General features: G+C 44.7%; 1 protein-coding gene across 1 annotated transcript; it reads left to right on the forward strand.

Annotated features, from left to right (window-relative positions):
* Positions 1 to 984: 984 nt before the first annotated feature.
* Positions 985 to 2985, forward strand: LOC120990740 (DNA damage-regulated autophagy modulator protein 1-like). The gene is made up of 5 exons (XM_040419647.1): positions 985 to 1103; positions 1714 to 1781; positions 1975 to 2117; positions 2333 to 2504; positions 2873 to 2985. The coding sequence occupies exons 1-5, from the start codon at positions 985 to 987 to the stop codon at positions 2983 to 2985; spliced, it is 615 nt and encodes a 204-aa protein (XP_040275581.1).
* The last annotated feature ends 13792 nt before the right edge of the window (positions 2986 to 16777 follow it).

Here is a 16777-nt window from a genome sequence, read left to right on the forward strand (position 1 = left end):
TCAAAATCATTCTGTAGCAAAGACGAGACAGGAGCTGAAGATCATGGGTGTATCTCCAGTGTGGGCTCATTGGGACAGCACTATCCAAATGCCATATCTGAACATCATAGATGGGGACTTCTGCTTAAGACCCCTTCTACTAGACAAATCAGAGCGTCCCTGTAACTCTGACGCGGACTGACCTGTCTTGTCAATGGATTACATTAACATTACTGCAAAGTATATGACTATGAAACTATATACTCTGCTGCGTCCACTGCTGCAAAAGTATTACAGGGCAACTAGTGTGAGACAACTACCTTAAATGGATATTCTATATAATTTTGGAATTGCATTATCAATTATTGACCAAAAACGTCTATAAAACTCAATTTTCAAGTTTACAAGCAGGAATAATTTGGATAGGAGCGCAGAGCAGTGAGAGGTGATATCTTCCCTCCTGAAACAGTCAGCAGAATAGAGACACTTTTCATGGCCCCTTCATTCCCTACACATTGTAGGCAGAGGGGCTCACATGGGTGCAGGGTCCATAACCCAGTTTTACTCATTCTGTTGTGATATGGTACACATGTATAAAAGTAGAATTTCTTCTCTATTCAGTAGACTTGAAAAGCCAGTAACATCTCAGCAACATATGCATAAATTTAAAAAATACGGAGGACCAATCAGATCCAGGCATGTATGGAGGTTGAAGCACCAATCACATCGCAGAAGCTACTGAGGACCAATCAGATTCAAGTATATAAGATGATGTCACAATGAAGGGAGAACCAATGAAATGAAATAAACTAGCGAGGACCAATAAGATTGCAGAATGTGTGATGATGTCACAGAAGCTAGTGACATCACCGAGTTCTGAGCCTTAGAAAACCACTGCCTGACATTATCTCAGCCAGATTTTCTCTGGATATAGAGAGACAGATCGGCTTGTGCTTTTGCTTAGCAAATCCTTGCTTTCGCTTAGCGAATAATTGACTTTGCACCATGGAGATCCGGGGTTTGGCATTCTTGCTTTTCCTCTGGGTCATATGGACGCTATCGGGCCTCTGTGCCCTGATTGCCTTGACTGTCATCCCAGGCCATGTAAAATATCCTTACATCAGGTAAGAGGGGACGGGGCGGGATTCCTCTGTAGTATTATTACTGTTATTACCGTATTATCAGTTTATTCCTGGAAAGTTATTACATTATTATTAGTGGATTATTAATAAGCTCCATCTAATAATCACATTTGGAGAGGGGGAATCTATGAAGACTGAGGTTTCATGCCCCGGCCCTCATCTAATCTGCACTGGAGTGAGATGCACAAGCCTCATAATAAATTAGGAGCATCTCTGACCCCCATGCACAAAAAAAAAAATATTTAAAATTGCACCAACTATTTCAGGTGGAAATTTGCCAGTTTGCAGAGGCCCGCCCCCTCCTGCTAAACCCACCTAAACCACACCCACTTTTTGGAAATGGCTTAAGAGTGCAAAAAGCAACTTTGTGTAGAAAATGTCTCTTTCTTAATAATTTTTTAGAGTTGCAATCTCACTCCATAATATCTTCCCCATTGTTGTTTGTCTTCTATTTGTGTCTGGACATTAGATCATATTATGGAGGATGATTATAATGAAAGGAAATAAAGTCTCCTCTGCTATTAGAAGACATGACGCAATCCTGCTGCCGTTTGTGTCCTAATAACACCCAATATTTTGTTTTCTTTCTCAGTGACACGGGACGAATATTCCCCGAATCGGTGGTCTTTACAGTGGTCTTCTTAATATCTGCCCTTTTTGGTAAGTGGATTTAGAGAGACAACATCATGAGGAGATCAGCGGCTCCAGCGCTCAGTGATGACGTTATCTCCCTAATCACTATTCACTGCTGAGCGGCGGCCATCACTGGAGATTATAATCATCACTGAGTCCTGGAGGTTATCACAAGTGTCTATGGACGTTCCCGGCTGATCCCATGTATTGTCTATTTCAGGAGCTGGCAACGCTTCCATCATGTACCGGTTCATGATCATCCGGTCTGAACAATCAGAGAGGCGACATATCATCTGCCAGAGAATCCTCTATGTCGTTGCATGGATGGGCTGCATTGGGACCATTGTGACCGCCATAGTTTCGGTAGGTTTATATACAGAGGTCTCAGGACTAGTAATACAGAGGGGACATCGCTTGAAGTCAAGAGATGTGTATAAATACAATGACGCGCCCTGGTGACTATTCTTATGTATTACTGCCCCTGTATAATTACACCACCTGCGGCCTCTGCTGTTCTGTATTCTCAGATCTTCATGACGTCCATATTGATGACATTTATTCCTCTGCTTTTGTTCTAGATGAGGATCAGTCCTACAGTCCACAGGATCGGCGCAGGACCGGCATTTTTCTTTTGTGCCGTTTACAACCTAGGTCAAGCTGTATGCCTGTACAAGAAATCCTTCAGCAGTCGCCGCCTATGCCACATTAGATTGGCATCAACCTTGGTGCCCATTGTGGGCCTGCTGACCTGTATCCTCTTATAGCTGACTGGTACAGTGCCATGTTGTGTGCTGGATACACTTACACATACGTACTTACCATCATTGCTGCCGTTAGTAAATTTGGGTCAAGCTACCCACCCCCTTAAATTGTCAGGTCACGCTCACTCATTGGTGGAGTTAAACTAAGCCCCACCCATTTTTCGGCCCAGGACAACCCAAATTTACAGAGAGATTGTCTCTGAAAATTTGGAAACATTTTGGCAAATTTGGGACTGTTGGCAACTAAGATTATTCGCTTCCTCTGACCCCATTGTAGCACAGATCAGACATCACAGTATAGGAAACACTATAATAATAGAATTAATTCTGTTACTTGTCCTTAACACGTCCTTCCAGTTTCTGTGTGTATGACCATCGGCTTCTTCCAGCTTCTTCCATGTACTGGCCGATGTGAAGAGGTGAGTTCATGCTCCTATCTCACCTCCATCTTCCCATCTCACTCCATATAGAGTCTTTGGTGAGTACCGCCAGGCACTAATCCTCTATTCTGTCTTCTGCAGATCTACACCAGGACAGGCATGGTGGCTGAGTGGACTGGATTCCTTGGCCTGATAATACACCAACTAATGAACTATACAGATTTCCAGGTGAGTAGATGCTGTGTCAAGGTCTAATGTGCTCCAGAAACATTTCAGAGAGGTAATATATTATATAGAGCTGTTTTATAATTAATGGTCTTTATTCTTTTTTCTTAGCGTTTGTCTTTAACGTTGTCCCGAGAAGGTGTCTCCATTGGCCTGAGAGAAAAGACCCAGGACCCTGAAAACCCCCAATAAGATCCAAGGGGTGGAGCACCAAGACAACTGAAACCATCATGACATTCATTGCTGGACATGAATCTTCTGGATCAAGAGGCAGATTCCAGGCTTGGTCTCTGTCCTCAATGCTGGATGTGACATTTTACCGGACTTTCCTAATACCGGATTTGACATTTACCGGATTTTCTGGATTCAACATCTAGCAGAATTTCCAAATACTGGATGTGACAATTACCCGGACTTTCCATAGCTACCTCATCTCAAATGATGGTTTTTACCCCCTTGCCCAGGGGAAGGGCAGTCCTTCAGCCATGGTTCCCTGGAGGTTTCCTCCACTAGGGGGTTTTTCCTTCCCTGAGTGTTGAAGGATAAGTTGGGGGTTCACCATCATCAGGGCCATTTAAAAACCACTGGCCTGTTAATAAATGAGTCAATACATGAGGTAGCTAACAATGTGTCTGAGCCTCTTTATTGTAGGGAATGTATTGTAACTAATGTTACCTAATAAAGACCTGGGAACTTCATAGGGGTGATCAGTCCAAGCTCTGGAAGGAAAACGATGAAGGTGCTAATGGCAGGGTTAGATTTTTTCAAATTTTATGGGTATAATAAAAGTGATTCATTAAAAGGGCATTCTGCTTGGGATAATTCATCTCTTATCCAGCTATTACTAGGACTTGTGTCCCCTTGTTTGAATGGAGTGTTGGTTGAGCATATGCACTACAACTCCACCCCAAATCTATGTGATTGTTAGAGATAGTGATGTTGTATTCTGCTACAGAATGCACAGAGTGGTGGTGCGCAGACTCAACCAGTGCTCTTTTCAAATTGGGGCGTGGATCCCTCATCATTGTGACTGGTTGCGGTCTAAGTGGGCAGACTGCCACCAATCTACCAGTTATTTTCTTTCCAGGGGATAAGGGATAACATATTCTAATTGGAATATTCCTTTAAACAATTTGGAAGAAAATGGGTAAAATTATTGTTAAAAGTCATATTTATAAAACCTCTGAAAACAGGGTGTACATTATAGAGAGGGGGCCCCAGAGCTCAAGTCAAAACTGAGCTTTCTTCTATTGCTGGTTCATGCCACCGCTACGGACCCACATCCCTTGAAAGGAGGGTCCAATATTTGCTCACCTGCTGGACTACTGTTATTACATACCACTGTACTAGCTGTGGTAGTATATAGGACTGGACTTCTTATGATGGGATAGTATACAGCAATCGAGAAGAAGTAACAGGGAATAGTAAATATACAACTGGACTGTTAATGAAGGGGGGTAGTGTATACAGGAATACAAGTGTCAGGGAATATATTAACCATTAGGCTACCAATGATAGAAAGGCATACACCACTGGTAATACAAGGAATAGGATAAATACCACTAGATTGCCAGTGACAGGACACCATCTATATCACTGCCAGTAAAGAGGAATAGAATATCACCCTGCATTACCATGGACAAAATGAATATACAACTGAAATACCAGTATCAGAGCACAGTATATACCATTAGACCTATGACTGGAGACCAGTATAAACAGGCTTACTAATAACAGAGCAGATCAGAGGCCTGTGGTCTACAGCACCCTGGGACCAAGCAGAGGTTGTAAGTGTGTCGGCATGGGTGGTGTAATGATGTCACCACATTGTCATACGCAGACTCTGTCAGATCGCTTATTAGGGAAATGTGGTGAGTTGAGTAAAAGTAAAAAAAAAAAAATCTGTAACATACAGTCTGAAAATGAGTGTGGTGCACTTAGGGGCATTATATCTTTTTAAGGGAGCAATTGGGGGGCATCAAAACATTTTAAGGGGCACTTGAGGCAACATAAATCTTGAAGGGGACACTCAGGGACATGGTTACCTTTTTATTGAGCACTCAGGATGCATCATTACTGTCCAGGGGGGAATAAGAAGCACTGTTACTCTCTAGGGGGCACACAGTAAGCATTTTTACTTTCTAGAAGGCACAAAGAGAGGAGCGAATTCTTTGGCTTTATTTCTGCGTAGGGAACTTATAAGATCAGAAAAGACTAGCGTGGTATTAGCAGGAGGTGCTCAAACCCACATGCAGTCGTGCATATATATAGGGGAGCAAATCCTGCACTTGTGGCCCGTTGCTAATGGCGATCCCCAGCAAAAATGCATACGGTGGAGGATGCCCGCAGCGGACCACAAGTACCACAATAGACATCATACACAAGGTAGCAATTGTGTGGATGTCATAATCAATATAACAATATAACAAAATAGCAAAGACAGGTGCATTCTGCGGTCTTACTAAACCCTCAAACTGATTTTAAAATTGAGAGATTAGTCAACATGTCCTACGGTGTAGGACATGTCTAATCCCGGGCACCACGCCATGGGTTACTCAAGTAGCCCGGGACCTAACACTCTCCTAACTGAGCCGTATGGGCAATACTAGGAGCCAGTGGGCAAATTACAGGAGCATGAGGCCGACTTACAAACAACTCACCAGTTACCTCCAGCATGTAACCATGCTTGCAGTGGGAGGAGGGAGGAGTCTGCGAGTCCCACTTAAGACTGGCTGATATAGCCCAGGCCTCACAGGTGCACCTAAATGTGACCTGTAGATGGAAAACAGGCACATTTAAATACACCGTAGTTTGAGGGTTTAGTAAGACCGCAGAGTGCACCTGTCTTTGCTATTTTGTTATATTGTTATAAACTCCAATTTAAATGTGCCTGTTTTCCATCTACAGGTCACATTTAGGTGCACCTGTGAGGCCTGGGCTATATTAGCCAGTCTTGAGTGGGACTCGCAGACTCCTCCCTCCTCCCACTGCAAGCATGGTTACATGCTGGAGGTAACTGGTGAGTTGTTTGTGAGTCGGCCTCATGCTCCTGTAATTTGCCCACTGGGTCCTGGTATTGCCCATACGGCTCAGTTAGGAGAGTGTTAGGTCCCGGGCTACTTGAGAAACCTTGGCGTGGTGCCCGGGCTTAGACATGTCCTACACCGTAGGACATGCTGACTAATCTCTCAATTTTAAAATCAGTTTGAGGGTTTAGTAAGACCGCAGAGTGCACCTGTCTTTGCTATTTTGTTATATTGTTAACTTATAAGATCAGTTATACTTTTGGATACAAAATATGGCACTTTTACTGTGTTGTACACCGTCACCATCTGGGGTACTGGGCTTTAGGGTTGTCATTATAACAACATTTTATTCGATTTTGATACCATAAAAAAGTATTGCGATACTCGATACCATGCAAAAAAAATAAAACACCAAAAACGTAGAGTGCATTCCGCATTTTATGGAACATCCGGCCCATAATCGAACAGTCTTGTCCTATTTTTTTTTGGGGGGGGGGCCAGGGTGACTAAAAAATGGTGAATGGCCCCAGTTTTTTTTTTTCTTCTGTTACGCCGTTCACTACAAAGAAGATATTTTTTTATACGTGGTGGATTTTTCGGACGTGGCGACATGTAATATGTTTATTTATATTTTATATACAATGCTCAAAAAAATAAAGGGAACACAAAAATAACACATCCTAGATCTGAATTAATTAAATATTCTTCTGAAATACTTTGTTCTTTACATAGTTGAATGTGCTGACAACAAAATCTCACAAAAATAAAAAAATGGAAATCAAATTTTTCAACCCATGGAGGTCTGGATTTGGAGTCACACTCAAAATTAAAGTGGAAAAACACACTACAGGCTGATCCAACTTTAATGTAATGTCCTTAAAACAAGTCAAAATGAGGCTCAGTAGTGTGTGTGGCCTCCACGTGCCTGTAGGACCTCCCTTCAATGCCTGTGCATGCTCCTGATGAGGTGGCGGACGGTCTCCTGAGGGATCTCCTCCCAGACCTGGACTTAAGCATCTGACAACTCCTGGACAGGCTGTGGTGCAACGTGAGGTTGGTGGATAGAGCAAGACATGATGTCCCAGATGTGCTCAATTGGATTCAGGTCTGGGGAACGGGCGGGCCAGTCCATAGCATCAATGCCTTCGTCTTGCAGGAACTGCTGACACACTCCAGCCACATGAGGTCTAGCATTGTCTTGCATTAGGAGGAACCCAGGGCCAACCGCACCAGCATATGGTCTCACAAGGGGTCTGAGGATCTCATCTCGCTACCTAATGGCAGTCAGGCTACCTCTGGCGAGCACATGGAGGGCTGTGCGGCCCTCCAAAGAAATGCCACCCCACACAATAACTGACCCAATGCCAAATCGGTCATGCTGAAGGATGTTGCAGGCAGCAGAACGTTCTCCACGGCGTCTCCAGACTCTGTCACGTCTGTCACATGTGCTCAGTGTGAACCTGCTTTTATCTGTGAAGAGCACAAGGCGCCAGTGGCGAATTTGCCAATCTTGGTGTTCTCTGGCAAATGCCAAACGTTCTGCACGGTGTTGGGCTGTAAGCACAACCCCCACCTGTGGATGTCGGGACCTCATATCACCCTCATGGAGTCTGTTTCTGACCGTTTGAGCAGACACGTGCACATTTGTGGCCTGCTGGAGGTATTTTGTAGGGCTCTGGCAGTGCTCCTCCTGTTCCTCCTTGCACAAAGGCAGAGGTAGCGGTCCTGCTGCTGGGTTGTTGCCCTCCTACGGCCTCCTCCACGTCTCCTGATGTACTGGCCTGTCTCCTGGTAGCGCCTCCATGCTCTGGACACTATGCTGACAGATACAGCAAACCTTCTTGCCACAGCTCGCATTGATGTGCCATCCTGGATAAGCTGCACTACCTGAGCCACTTGTGTGGGTTGTAGACTCTATCTCATGCTACCACTAGAGTGAAAGCACCGCCAGCATTCAAAAGTGACCAAAACATCAGCCAGGAAGCATAGGAACTAAGAAGTGTTCTGTGGCCACCACCTGCAGAACCACTCCTTTATTGGGGGTGTCTTGCTAATTGCCTATAATTTCCACCTGTTGTCTATCCCATTTGCACAACAGCATGTGAAATTGATTGTCACTCAGTGTTGCTTCCTAAGTGGACAGTTTGATTTCACAGAAGTGTGATTGACTTGGAGTTACATTGTGTTGTTTAAGTGTTCCCTTTATTTTTTTGAGCAGTGTATAAAATTGGGAAAGGGGGTGATTTATACTTAATATTTTGTTGTTGTGATTTTTAACCTTTTATTTAAAAACAATTTCCCCCCTTAGGTGTTAGAACCTAGGATCTTTTAATCCCTTGTCCTATTAATCCTAATAGAGCTCTTTTAAGGTGAACAGGACTTTACACTGTCCCTGCTGCCCTGAGCTTTGCACACACAGCAGCAGGGAGCTTACCATGGCAGCCAGGGTTTCAGTAGCGTCCTGGCTGCCATGGTAACCGATCGGAGCCCCAGGATTACACTGCTGGGGCTCCGATCGGAACTGCCACTGTACCACAAATGAAGAGGGGGGGAGGGAACCCTGTGGCCACTGCCATAAATAATTTAATACTGGGGGGTTGCACTGCGCCACCAATGTTTTTAATACTGAGGGGGGCGTACTGTGCCACCATTAATACAAATACAGAAGGTGGGTGCCAGCACCCGACCTCTATGACAGGGAGCTGTGATCAGTGGTAGTTAACCCTGCTGATCGCAGCTCCCTGTCATAGAGGTCGGGTGCGGCTATGTGATTCTGCCGCCGGCACCCACCTCCTGTATCTGTATTAAACGTTAATTATCTTCATTGGTGGCACCGTGGCCACAGTCCCTCCCCCCCTCCTCCTCTCCTCTTATTGGTGGCAGCGGGAGCACAGGGGAAGGGAGGGAGAGACTGCTTCCTTCTCCCCTTTGCTGCTGAGGGAACATGGTGCGCGCTGAGAGCAGTATCGGTAAAAAACAGTATCAGTAAAAAACAAATCCCGGTATCAAATCGATACCGGTACAAAAGTATTGATTGGGTATGGATAATTCTATACCCGATGCAACCCTACTGGGCATCTTCCATTATTATATTTTGGGGCCCAATCTATTTGTCATTTTTTGTGAAGAGTTAATGATAGTCTGTAAGTGGGGCAGAAGGGGCAGATAAAAAACACAGAATTACCCGTGGCACAGAGCAGGTAAGTATGTTGGGGCCGATGATCAGGGGAACTGCTGCGGGACCCATACTGATCCCCAAACTGACTGCAGTGGAGGGCGGGGGGGGGGGGGGGTGTTTGGTCAGATTGCCCCTGGTCTAATAATTTGGTTTTGGCAAAGTCCCAAAATTGTGGCAATGATCATGGGGTTACTTGTAAAGCGTGACCCTGGTGGGGGCCAAAGAACAAAGGAGAAGAGGCAGCACCAAATGCGCCCCTCTGCGGTGGGGAAAACGGAGCACGGGATGAAGGCTGAGCACCAGGGGGCATCGACCGCTCCGCCCACTGACACCATTAACCTGGCCACGGACGTGGTTTCACCTCTTTATCTGGACGCAGTGGGAACTATGTAGCAGTATTTATCTGGGTGCAGTATGACTCTGTCAGTGGGCACTATATAGCAGTAGTTATCTGGGTGCAGTATGACCCTGTCAGTAGGCACTATGAAGCAGTATTTATCTGGGCGCAGTAGGACCCTGTCAGTGGGCACTATATAGCAGTAGTTATCTGGGTGCAGTATGACCCTGTCAGTGGGCACTATAAAGCAGTATTTATCTGGGCTCAGTATGACCCCGTCAGTGGGCACTATATAGCAGTAGTTATCTGGGTGAAGTATGACCCTTTCAGTGGGCACTATAAAGCAGTATTTATCTGGGCGCAGTAGGACCCTGTCAGTGGGCACTATATAGAAGTATTTATCTGGGCGCAGTATGGCCCTATCAGTGGGCACTATTTTGGGGCACAATCTATTTGCCTTTTTTTGTGAAGAGTTAATGATAGTTATGATGTCACTTCCGAAAATACAGTGTTTGAGGGCACCGCAGTACACAGAAGGTACTGTAAGTGGGGCAGAAGGGGCAGAAAACCCCCCCACAGAATAACAGGAATCAGCTAAATGGGAGGTTTGCATAGGATGGAAAAGGTAGGTTAGATGCTGGAAAAGTGAGGAGCCAAAGAGGTCTCCGGTGAAAACAAGTCACGGCTTGAAGAAGTCATCAAGGAGGTCACTACATTTACAATGACACTGTAGTAAAAGAACCGCCTGCTAACAAATACCCAGCAGGTGAGGACAAAAGGATGGAGAATGTTAAAGTTGCCATTCTTGCCAAGACATCCTGATCAAGCCTTATTAATAAACCCCATCCAAGCAGCACAGAGAGATGTAAATTACAACGACTGCTCAGTAAAGAGAGATTATTATATTTAAGTAGGGGAGTAACAGAGGGTGGAGATATAGTAGCAAGTGAAAGACTTTGGCCTATGAAAGGAATAAGGATCCTGTGAACAGTATTGGGTCGATGCCAGTGTCACCCCCTCCTTTCCCCTGCCAGGGCGCACTGCTCGTAAACCCAACTGGGTCGTCAGTGAATATGCATGTCACTAATTGCACTGCCTCCTATCAGGGCCCTGAATTAAGCTGCTGGCTCTTCCTCTTGCGAGATTTGCCAGTTAATTAGTTCTATATTTGGAGAACTTCCTATATATAAAGCCAGATTACTTCTGTGAACTGATCTCCATAAGGAAAGAGCTGTTTGGCGCGTATTTACAGGGTGTCGCAGTTGTGACTGGGCCCGGCACTCCAGGGGGCCCGGCCGCCTGTGGACCCCTTGCCCCTGCAGGAGTGCTGTATAAACCCGGGGCCCAGTGCTCCTGGTTTCCGCGTGGCCCACCCCTTACCCTCCAAAGTTGTGGCAATGATCATGGGGTTACTTGTAAAGCGTGACCCTGGTGGGGGCCAAAGAACAAAGGAGAAGAGGCAGCACCAAATGCGCCCCTCTGCGGTGGGGAAAACGGAGCACTGGATGAAGGCTGAGCACCAGGGGAAACCGACTGCTCCGCCCACTGACACCATTAACCTGGCCACGGACGTGGTATCACCTCTTTATCTGGACGCAGTGGGCACTATATAGCAGTATTTATCTGAGCGCAGTATGACCCTATCAGTGGGCACTATATAGCAGTATTTATCTGGGTGCAGTATGACTCTGTCAGTGGGAACTATATAGCAGTAGTTATCTGGGCGCAGTATGACCCCGCCAGTGTTCACTATATAGCAGAAGTTATCTGGGCGCAGTATGACCCTGTCAGTGGGCACCATATACAGTCCTGATGAAAAGTTTAAGACCACTTGAAAAATGGCAAAAAATCATATTTAACAAAGTTCCATGTAGAGCTTCAACATGCAACAAGAAGAAATAAAAGTGAGACAATTTTGAGCATCCAATTTAATGAAAACAACAAATAAACTGAAACAGGCTGTTTTTCAGCTGATCAAAAGTTTAGGACCACACCTCCAAAAAAAAACGAAACCCCCCCAAAACAGAAATCCAACTTCCAAACATGAACTCAGTAATGAGTAGCTCCGCCGTTATTGTTTATCACTTCCAAAATTTGTTTCGGCATGCTTGATGCAAGCATTTCCATGAGGTGAGTGGGAACATTTCTCCAAGTGGTGAAGACGGCCGCATGAAGGCCATCTACTGTCTGGAACTGTTGTCCATTTTTGTAAACTTCCGTTGCCATCCATCCCCAAAGGTTCTCAATTTGATTTAGATCAGTGGAACATGCAGGATGGGCCAAAAGAGAGATGTTATTCTCCTGGAAGAAGTCCCTTGTCCTGCTGGCATTGTGCACTGTAGCGTTGTCCTGTTGAAAAACCCAGTCGTTACCACACAGACGAGGGCCCTCAGTCATGAGGAATGCTCTCTGCAACATCTGGACATAGCCAGCGGCCATTTGACGCTCCTGCACTTCCTGAAGCTCCATTGTTCCACTGAAGGAAAAAGCACCCCAGACCATTATGGCGCCCCCTCTCTGTGGCGCGTAGGAAACATCTCAGGTGGGATTTGCTTGTCATGCCAGTAACGTTGGAAACCATCAGGACCATCAAGGTTAAATTTTTTCTCATCAGAGAATAAAACTTTCTTCCACCTTTGAATGTCCCATGTTTTGTGCTCTCTTGCAAAGTCCAAACGAGCAGTTCTGTGGCGTTCAAGGAGACGAGGTCTTGAAGAAGTTTTTTGTTTTTGAAGCCCTTCAGTCTCAGATGCCGTCTGATGGTTATGGGGCTGCAGTGAGCACCAGTAAGGGCCTTAATTTGGGTCGAGAATAGTTCAGTGTCTTGACGGACAGCCAATTGGATCCGCCGGCTCAGTGCTGATGAAATATTTTTTGGGTCTTCCACTTGACTTTTTTGTTCCATAACCCTCAGGATCATTTAAGAAATTCCAAATGACTGTCTTACTGCGTCCCACCTCAGCAGCGATGGCGTGCTGTGAGAGACCCTGCTTATGCAGTTCAACAACCCGACCACGTTCAAAAAGGGAGAGTTTTTTTCGCCTTTGCCATCACAACGTGTGACTACCTGACAGAAAATGACAATGAATCCACATCTTTGCACAAATTTGGCCTTTTAAAGGCATGTGGTCCTAAAATTTGGATCAGCTGAAAAACAGCCTGTTTCAGTTTAATCGTTATTTTCAATTAATTGAATGCTCCAAAAATGTTTTGTCTCACTCTAATTTCTTCTTGTTGCATGTTGAAGCTCTACTTGGAACCTTGTTGAGATCCAACAATGTAAAATATTATTTTTTGCCATTTTTCAAGTGGTCTTAAACTTTTGATCAGGACTGTAGCAGTATTTATCTGGGCGCAGTATGACCCTATCAGTAGGTACTATATAGCAGTATTTATCTGGGCGCAGTATGACCCTGTCAGTGGGCACTATGTAGCAGTATTTATCTGGGCGCAGTATGACCCTGTCAGTGGGCACTATGTAGCAGTATTTATCTGGGCGCAGTATGACCCTATCAGTGGGCACTATATAGCAGTATTTATCTGGGCGCAGTAAGACCCTGTCAGTGAGCACTATATAGCAGTATTTATCTGGGCGCAGTATGACCCTGTCAGTGAGCACTATGTAGCAGTATTTATCTGGGCGCAGTATGACCCTGTCAGTGGGCACTATATAGCAGCATTTATCTGGGCGCAGTATGACCCTGTCAGTGAGCACTATAAAGCAGTAGTGGGGGGGGGGTGGAGGCGGTGGCAGGTTGGGGGGGGGTGGCGGTGGGGAGGGGGCCCCATGGATTTGTTTTGCATCGGGGCCCCATGGATTGTGTGTACGCCACTGGGATACTATATACCACTAGACTATTGGTGATGGGGATACTATATACTACCATACTACTGGAGACTCTCTAAACTATCTGCTGTAGGGCATTGTGGGGTTTTGTTTTCTCTTCTTAGGTAAAAGGAAGGCGCCCCACTAAGATGAAGAGGACACCATTGAAAGATTTCTCTGGGTTCAGATTCCGCCACCACACTTTGGTCTTTTACATTGTGAGAGAGTTGGGCATTGTGATACCCAACCCCTACCAACCCCCTTTCCTGCCTATCCTGATATTCACTTTATACCCGAACATGTTCTTGAGCTAATGACAGCACCCCACAAGAGTTTGGGACATGATCTGGGTATGGAGTCAAAAATTGTTGCATTTAGTTAGAATCCCAGAGTTATATAGTACTCTCACAATACCCCTGAAGTATATGAAGATTTTCAATAAAATTGGTTCAAAATGTAACACATTTCATTTATGTACTGGAAAATGTTATTCTGTACTTTGTGTGCCTCCATTGTTTTTTCAATGCAATGTTTAACCACCTCAGCCCCCAGTGCTTAAACACCCTGAAAGACCAGGCCACTTTTTACACTTCTGACCTACACTACTTTCACGGTTTATTGCTCGGTTTCAGTTGTAAAATTTTGCAAAAAAAACGAGATCCATATATAAATTTTGCTCTAAATTTATTGTTCTACATGTCTTTGATAAAAAAAAATGTTTGGGTAAAAAAAAAATGGTTTGGGTAAAAGTTATAGCGTTTACAAACTATGGTACAAAAATGTGAATTTCCGCTTTTTGAAGCAGCTCTGACTTTCTGAGCACCTGTCATGTTTCCTGAGGTTCTACAATGCCTAGACAGTACAAACACCCCACAAATGACCCCATTTCGGAAAGTAGACACCCTAAGGTATTCGCTGCTGGGCATAGTGAGTTCATAGAACTTTTTATTTTTTGTCACAAGTTAGCGGAAAATGATGATTTTTATTTATTTTTTTCTTACAAAGTCTCATATTCCACTAACTTGTGACAAAAAATAAAAAGTTCTATGAACTCACTATGCCCATCACGAAATACCTTGGGGTCTCTTCTTTCCAAAATGGGGTCACTTGTGGGGTAGTTATACTGCCCTGGCATTCTAGGGGCCCAAATGTGTGGTAAGGAGTTTGAAATCAAATTCTGTAAAAAATGACCAGTGAAATCCGAAAGGTGCTCTTTGGAATATGGGCCCCTTTGCCCACCTAGGCTGCAAAAAAGTGTCACACATGTGGTATCTCTGTATTCAGGAGAAGTTGAGGAATGTGTTTTGGGGTGTCTTTTTACATATACCCATGCTGGGTGAGATAAATATCTTGGTCAAATGCCAACTTTGTATAAAAAAATGGGAAAAGTTGTCTTTTGCCAAGATATTTCTCTCACCCAGCATGGGTATATGTAAACTGACACCCCAAAACACATTCCCCAACTTCTCCTGAGTACGGAGATACCAGATGTGTGACACTTTTTTGCAGCCTAGGTGGGCAAAGGGGCCCATATTCCAAAGAGCACCTTTCGGATTTCACTGGTCATTTTTTACAGAATTTGATTTCAAACTCCTTACCACACATTTGGGCCCCTAGAATGCCAGGGCAGTATAACTACCCCACAAGTGACCCCATTTTGGAAAGAAGACACCCCAAGGTATTCGCTGATGGGCATAGTGAGTTCATGGAAGTTTTTATTTTTTGTCACAAGTTAGTGGAATATGAGACTTTGTAAGGAAAAAAAAAAAAAAATCATCATTTTCCACTAACTTGTGACAAAAAATAAAAAATTCTAGGAACTCGCCATGCCCCTCACGGAATACCTTGGGGTGTCTTCTTTCCAAAATGGGGTCACTTGTGGGGTAGTTATACTGCCCTGGCATTTTCCAGGGGCCCTAATGTGTGGTAAGTAGGTAAATGACCTGTGAAATCCGAAAGGTGCTCTTTGGATTGTGGGCCCCTTTGCCCACCTAGGCTGCAAAAAAGTGCCACACATGTGGTATCGCCGTACTCGGGAGAAGTTGGGGAATGTGTTTTGGGGTGTCATTTTACATATACCCATGCTGTGTGAGATAAATATCTTGGTCAAATGCCAACTTTGTATAAAAAAATGGGAAAAGTTGTCTTTTGCCAAGATATTTCTCTCACCCAGCATGGGTATATGTAAAATGACACCCCAAAACACATTCCCCAACTTCTCCTGAGTACGGCGATACCACATGTGTGACACTTTTTTGCAGCCTAAATGCGCAAAGGGGCCCACATTCCTTTTATGAGGGCATTTTTAGACATTTGGATCCCAGACTTCTTCTCACGCTTTAGGGCCCCTAGAAGGCCAGGGCAGTATAAATACCCCACATGTGACCCCATTTTGGAAAGAAGACACCCCAAGGTATTCAATGAGGGGCATGGCGAGTTCATAGAAATTTTTTTTTTTTTTGCCACAAGTTAGCGGAAATTGATTTTATTTATTTTTTTCTCACAAAGTCTCCCTTTCCGCTAACTTGGGACAAAAATTTAAATCTTTCATGGACTCAATATGCCCCTCACGGAATACCTGGGGGTGTCTTCTTTCCGAAATGGGGTCACATTTGGGGTATTTATACTGCCCTGGCATTCTAGGGGCCCTAAAGCGTGAGAAGAAGTCTGGAATATAAATGTCTAAAAAATTTTACGCATTTGGATTCCGTGAGGGGTATGGTGAGTTCATGTGAGATTTAATTTTTTGACACAAGTTAGTGGAATATGAGACTTTTTAAGAAAAAAAAAATAATTTCCGCTAACTTGGGCCAAAAAAATGTCTGAATGGAGCCTTACAGAGGGGTGATCAATGACAGGGGGGTGATCAATGACAGGGGGGTGATCAGGGAGTCTATATGGGGTGATCACCACAGTCATTGATCACGCCCCTGTAAGGCTCCATTCAGACGTCCGTGTGCGTTTTGCGGATCCGATCCATCTATCAGTGGATCCGTAAAAATCATGTGGACGTCTGAATGGAGCTTTACAGGGGTGTGATCAATGACAGGGGGGTAATCAATGACAGGGGGGTGATCAGGGAGTCTATATGGGGTGATCACCACAGTCATTGATCATGCCCCTGTAAGGCTCCATTCAGACGTTCGTGTGCGTTTTGCGGATCCGATCCATCTATCAGTGGATCCGTAAAAATCATGCGGACGTCTGAATGGAGCTTTACAGGGGTGTGATCAATGACAGGGGGGTAATCAATGACAGGGTTGTGATCAGGGAGTCTATATGGGGTGATC

This window comes from Bufo bufo, chromosome 2 (assembly GCF_905171765.1).
Source record: "Bufo bufo chromosome 2, aBufBuf1.1, whole genome shotgun sequence".
Lineage (NCBI taxonomy): Eukaryota > Metazoa > Chordata > Amphibia > Anura > Bufonidae > Bufo > Bufo bufo.

What these genes read in the sequence shown, in the direction of transcription:
- LOC120990740 (XM_040419647.1), top strand. Translation starts at nt 985, where the DNA reads ATGGAGATCCGGGGTTTGGCATTCTTGCTTTTCCTCTGGGTCATATGG. An exon ending in TTGTGACCGCCATAGTTTCG is followed by an intron (nt 2,118 to 2,332) that starts GTAGGTTTATAT and finishes CTTTTGTTCTAG; the next exon opens with ATGAGGATCAGTCCTACAGT. An exon ending in CATTGTGGGCCTGCTGACCT is followed by an intron (nt 2,505 to 2,872) that starts GTATCCTCTTAT and finishes ACGTCCTTCCAG; the next exon opens with TTTCTGTGTGTATGACCATC.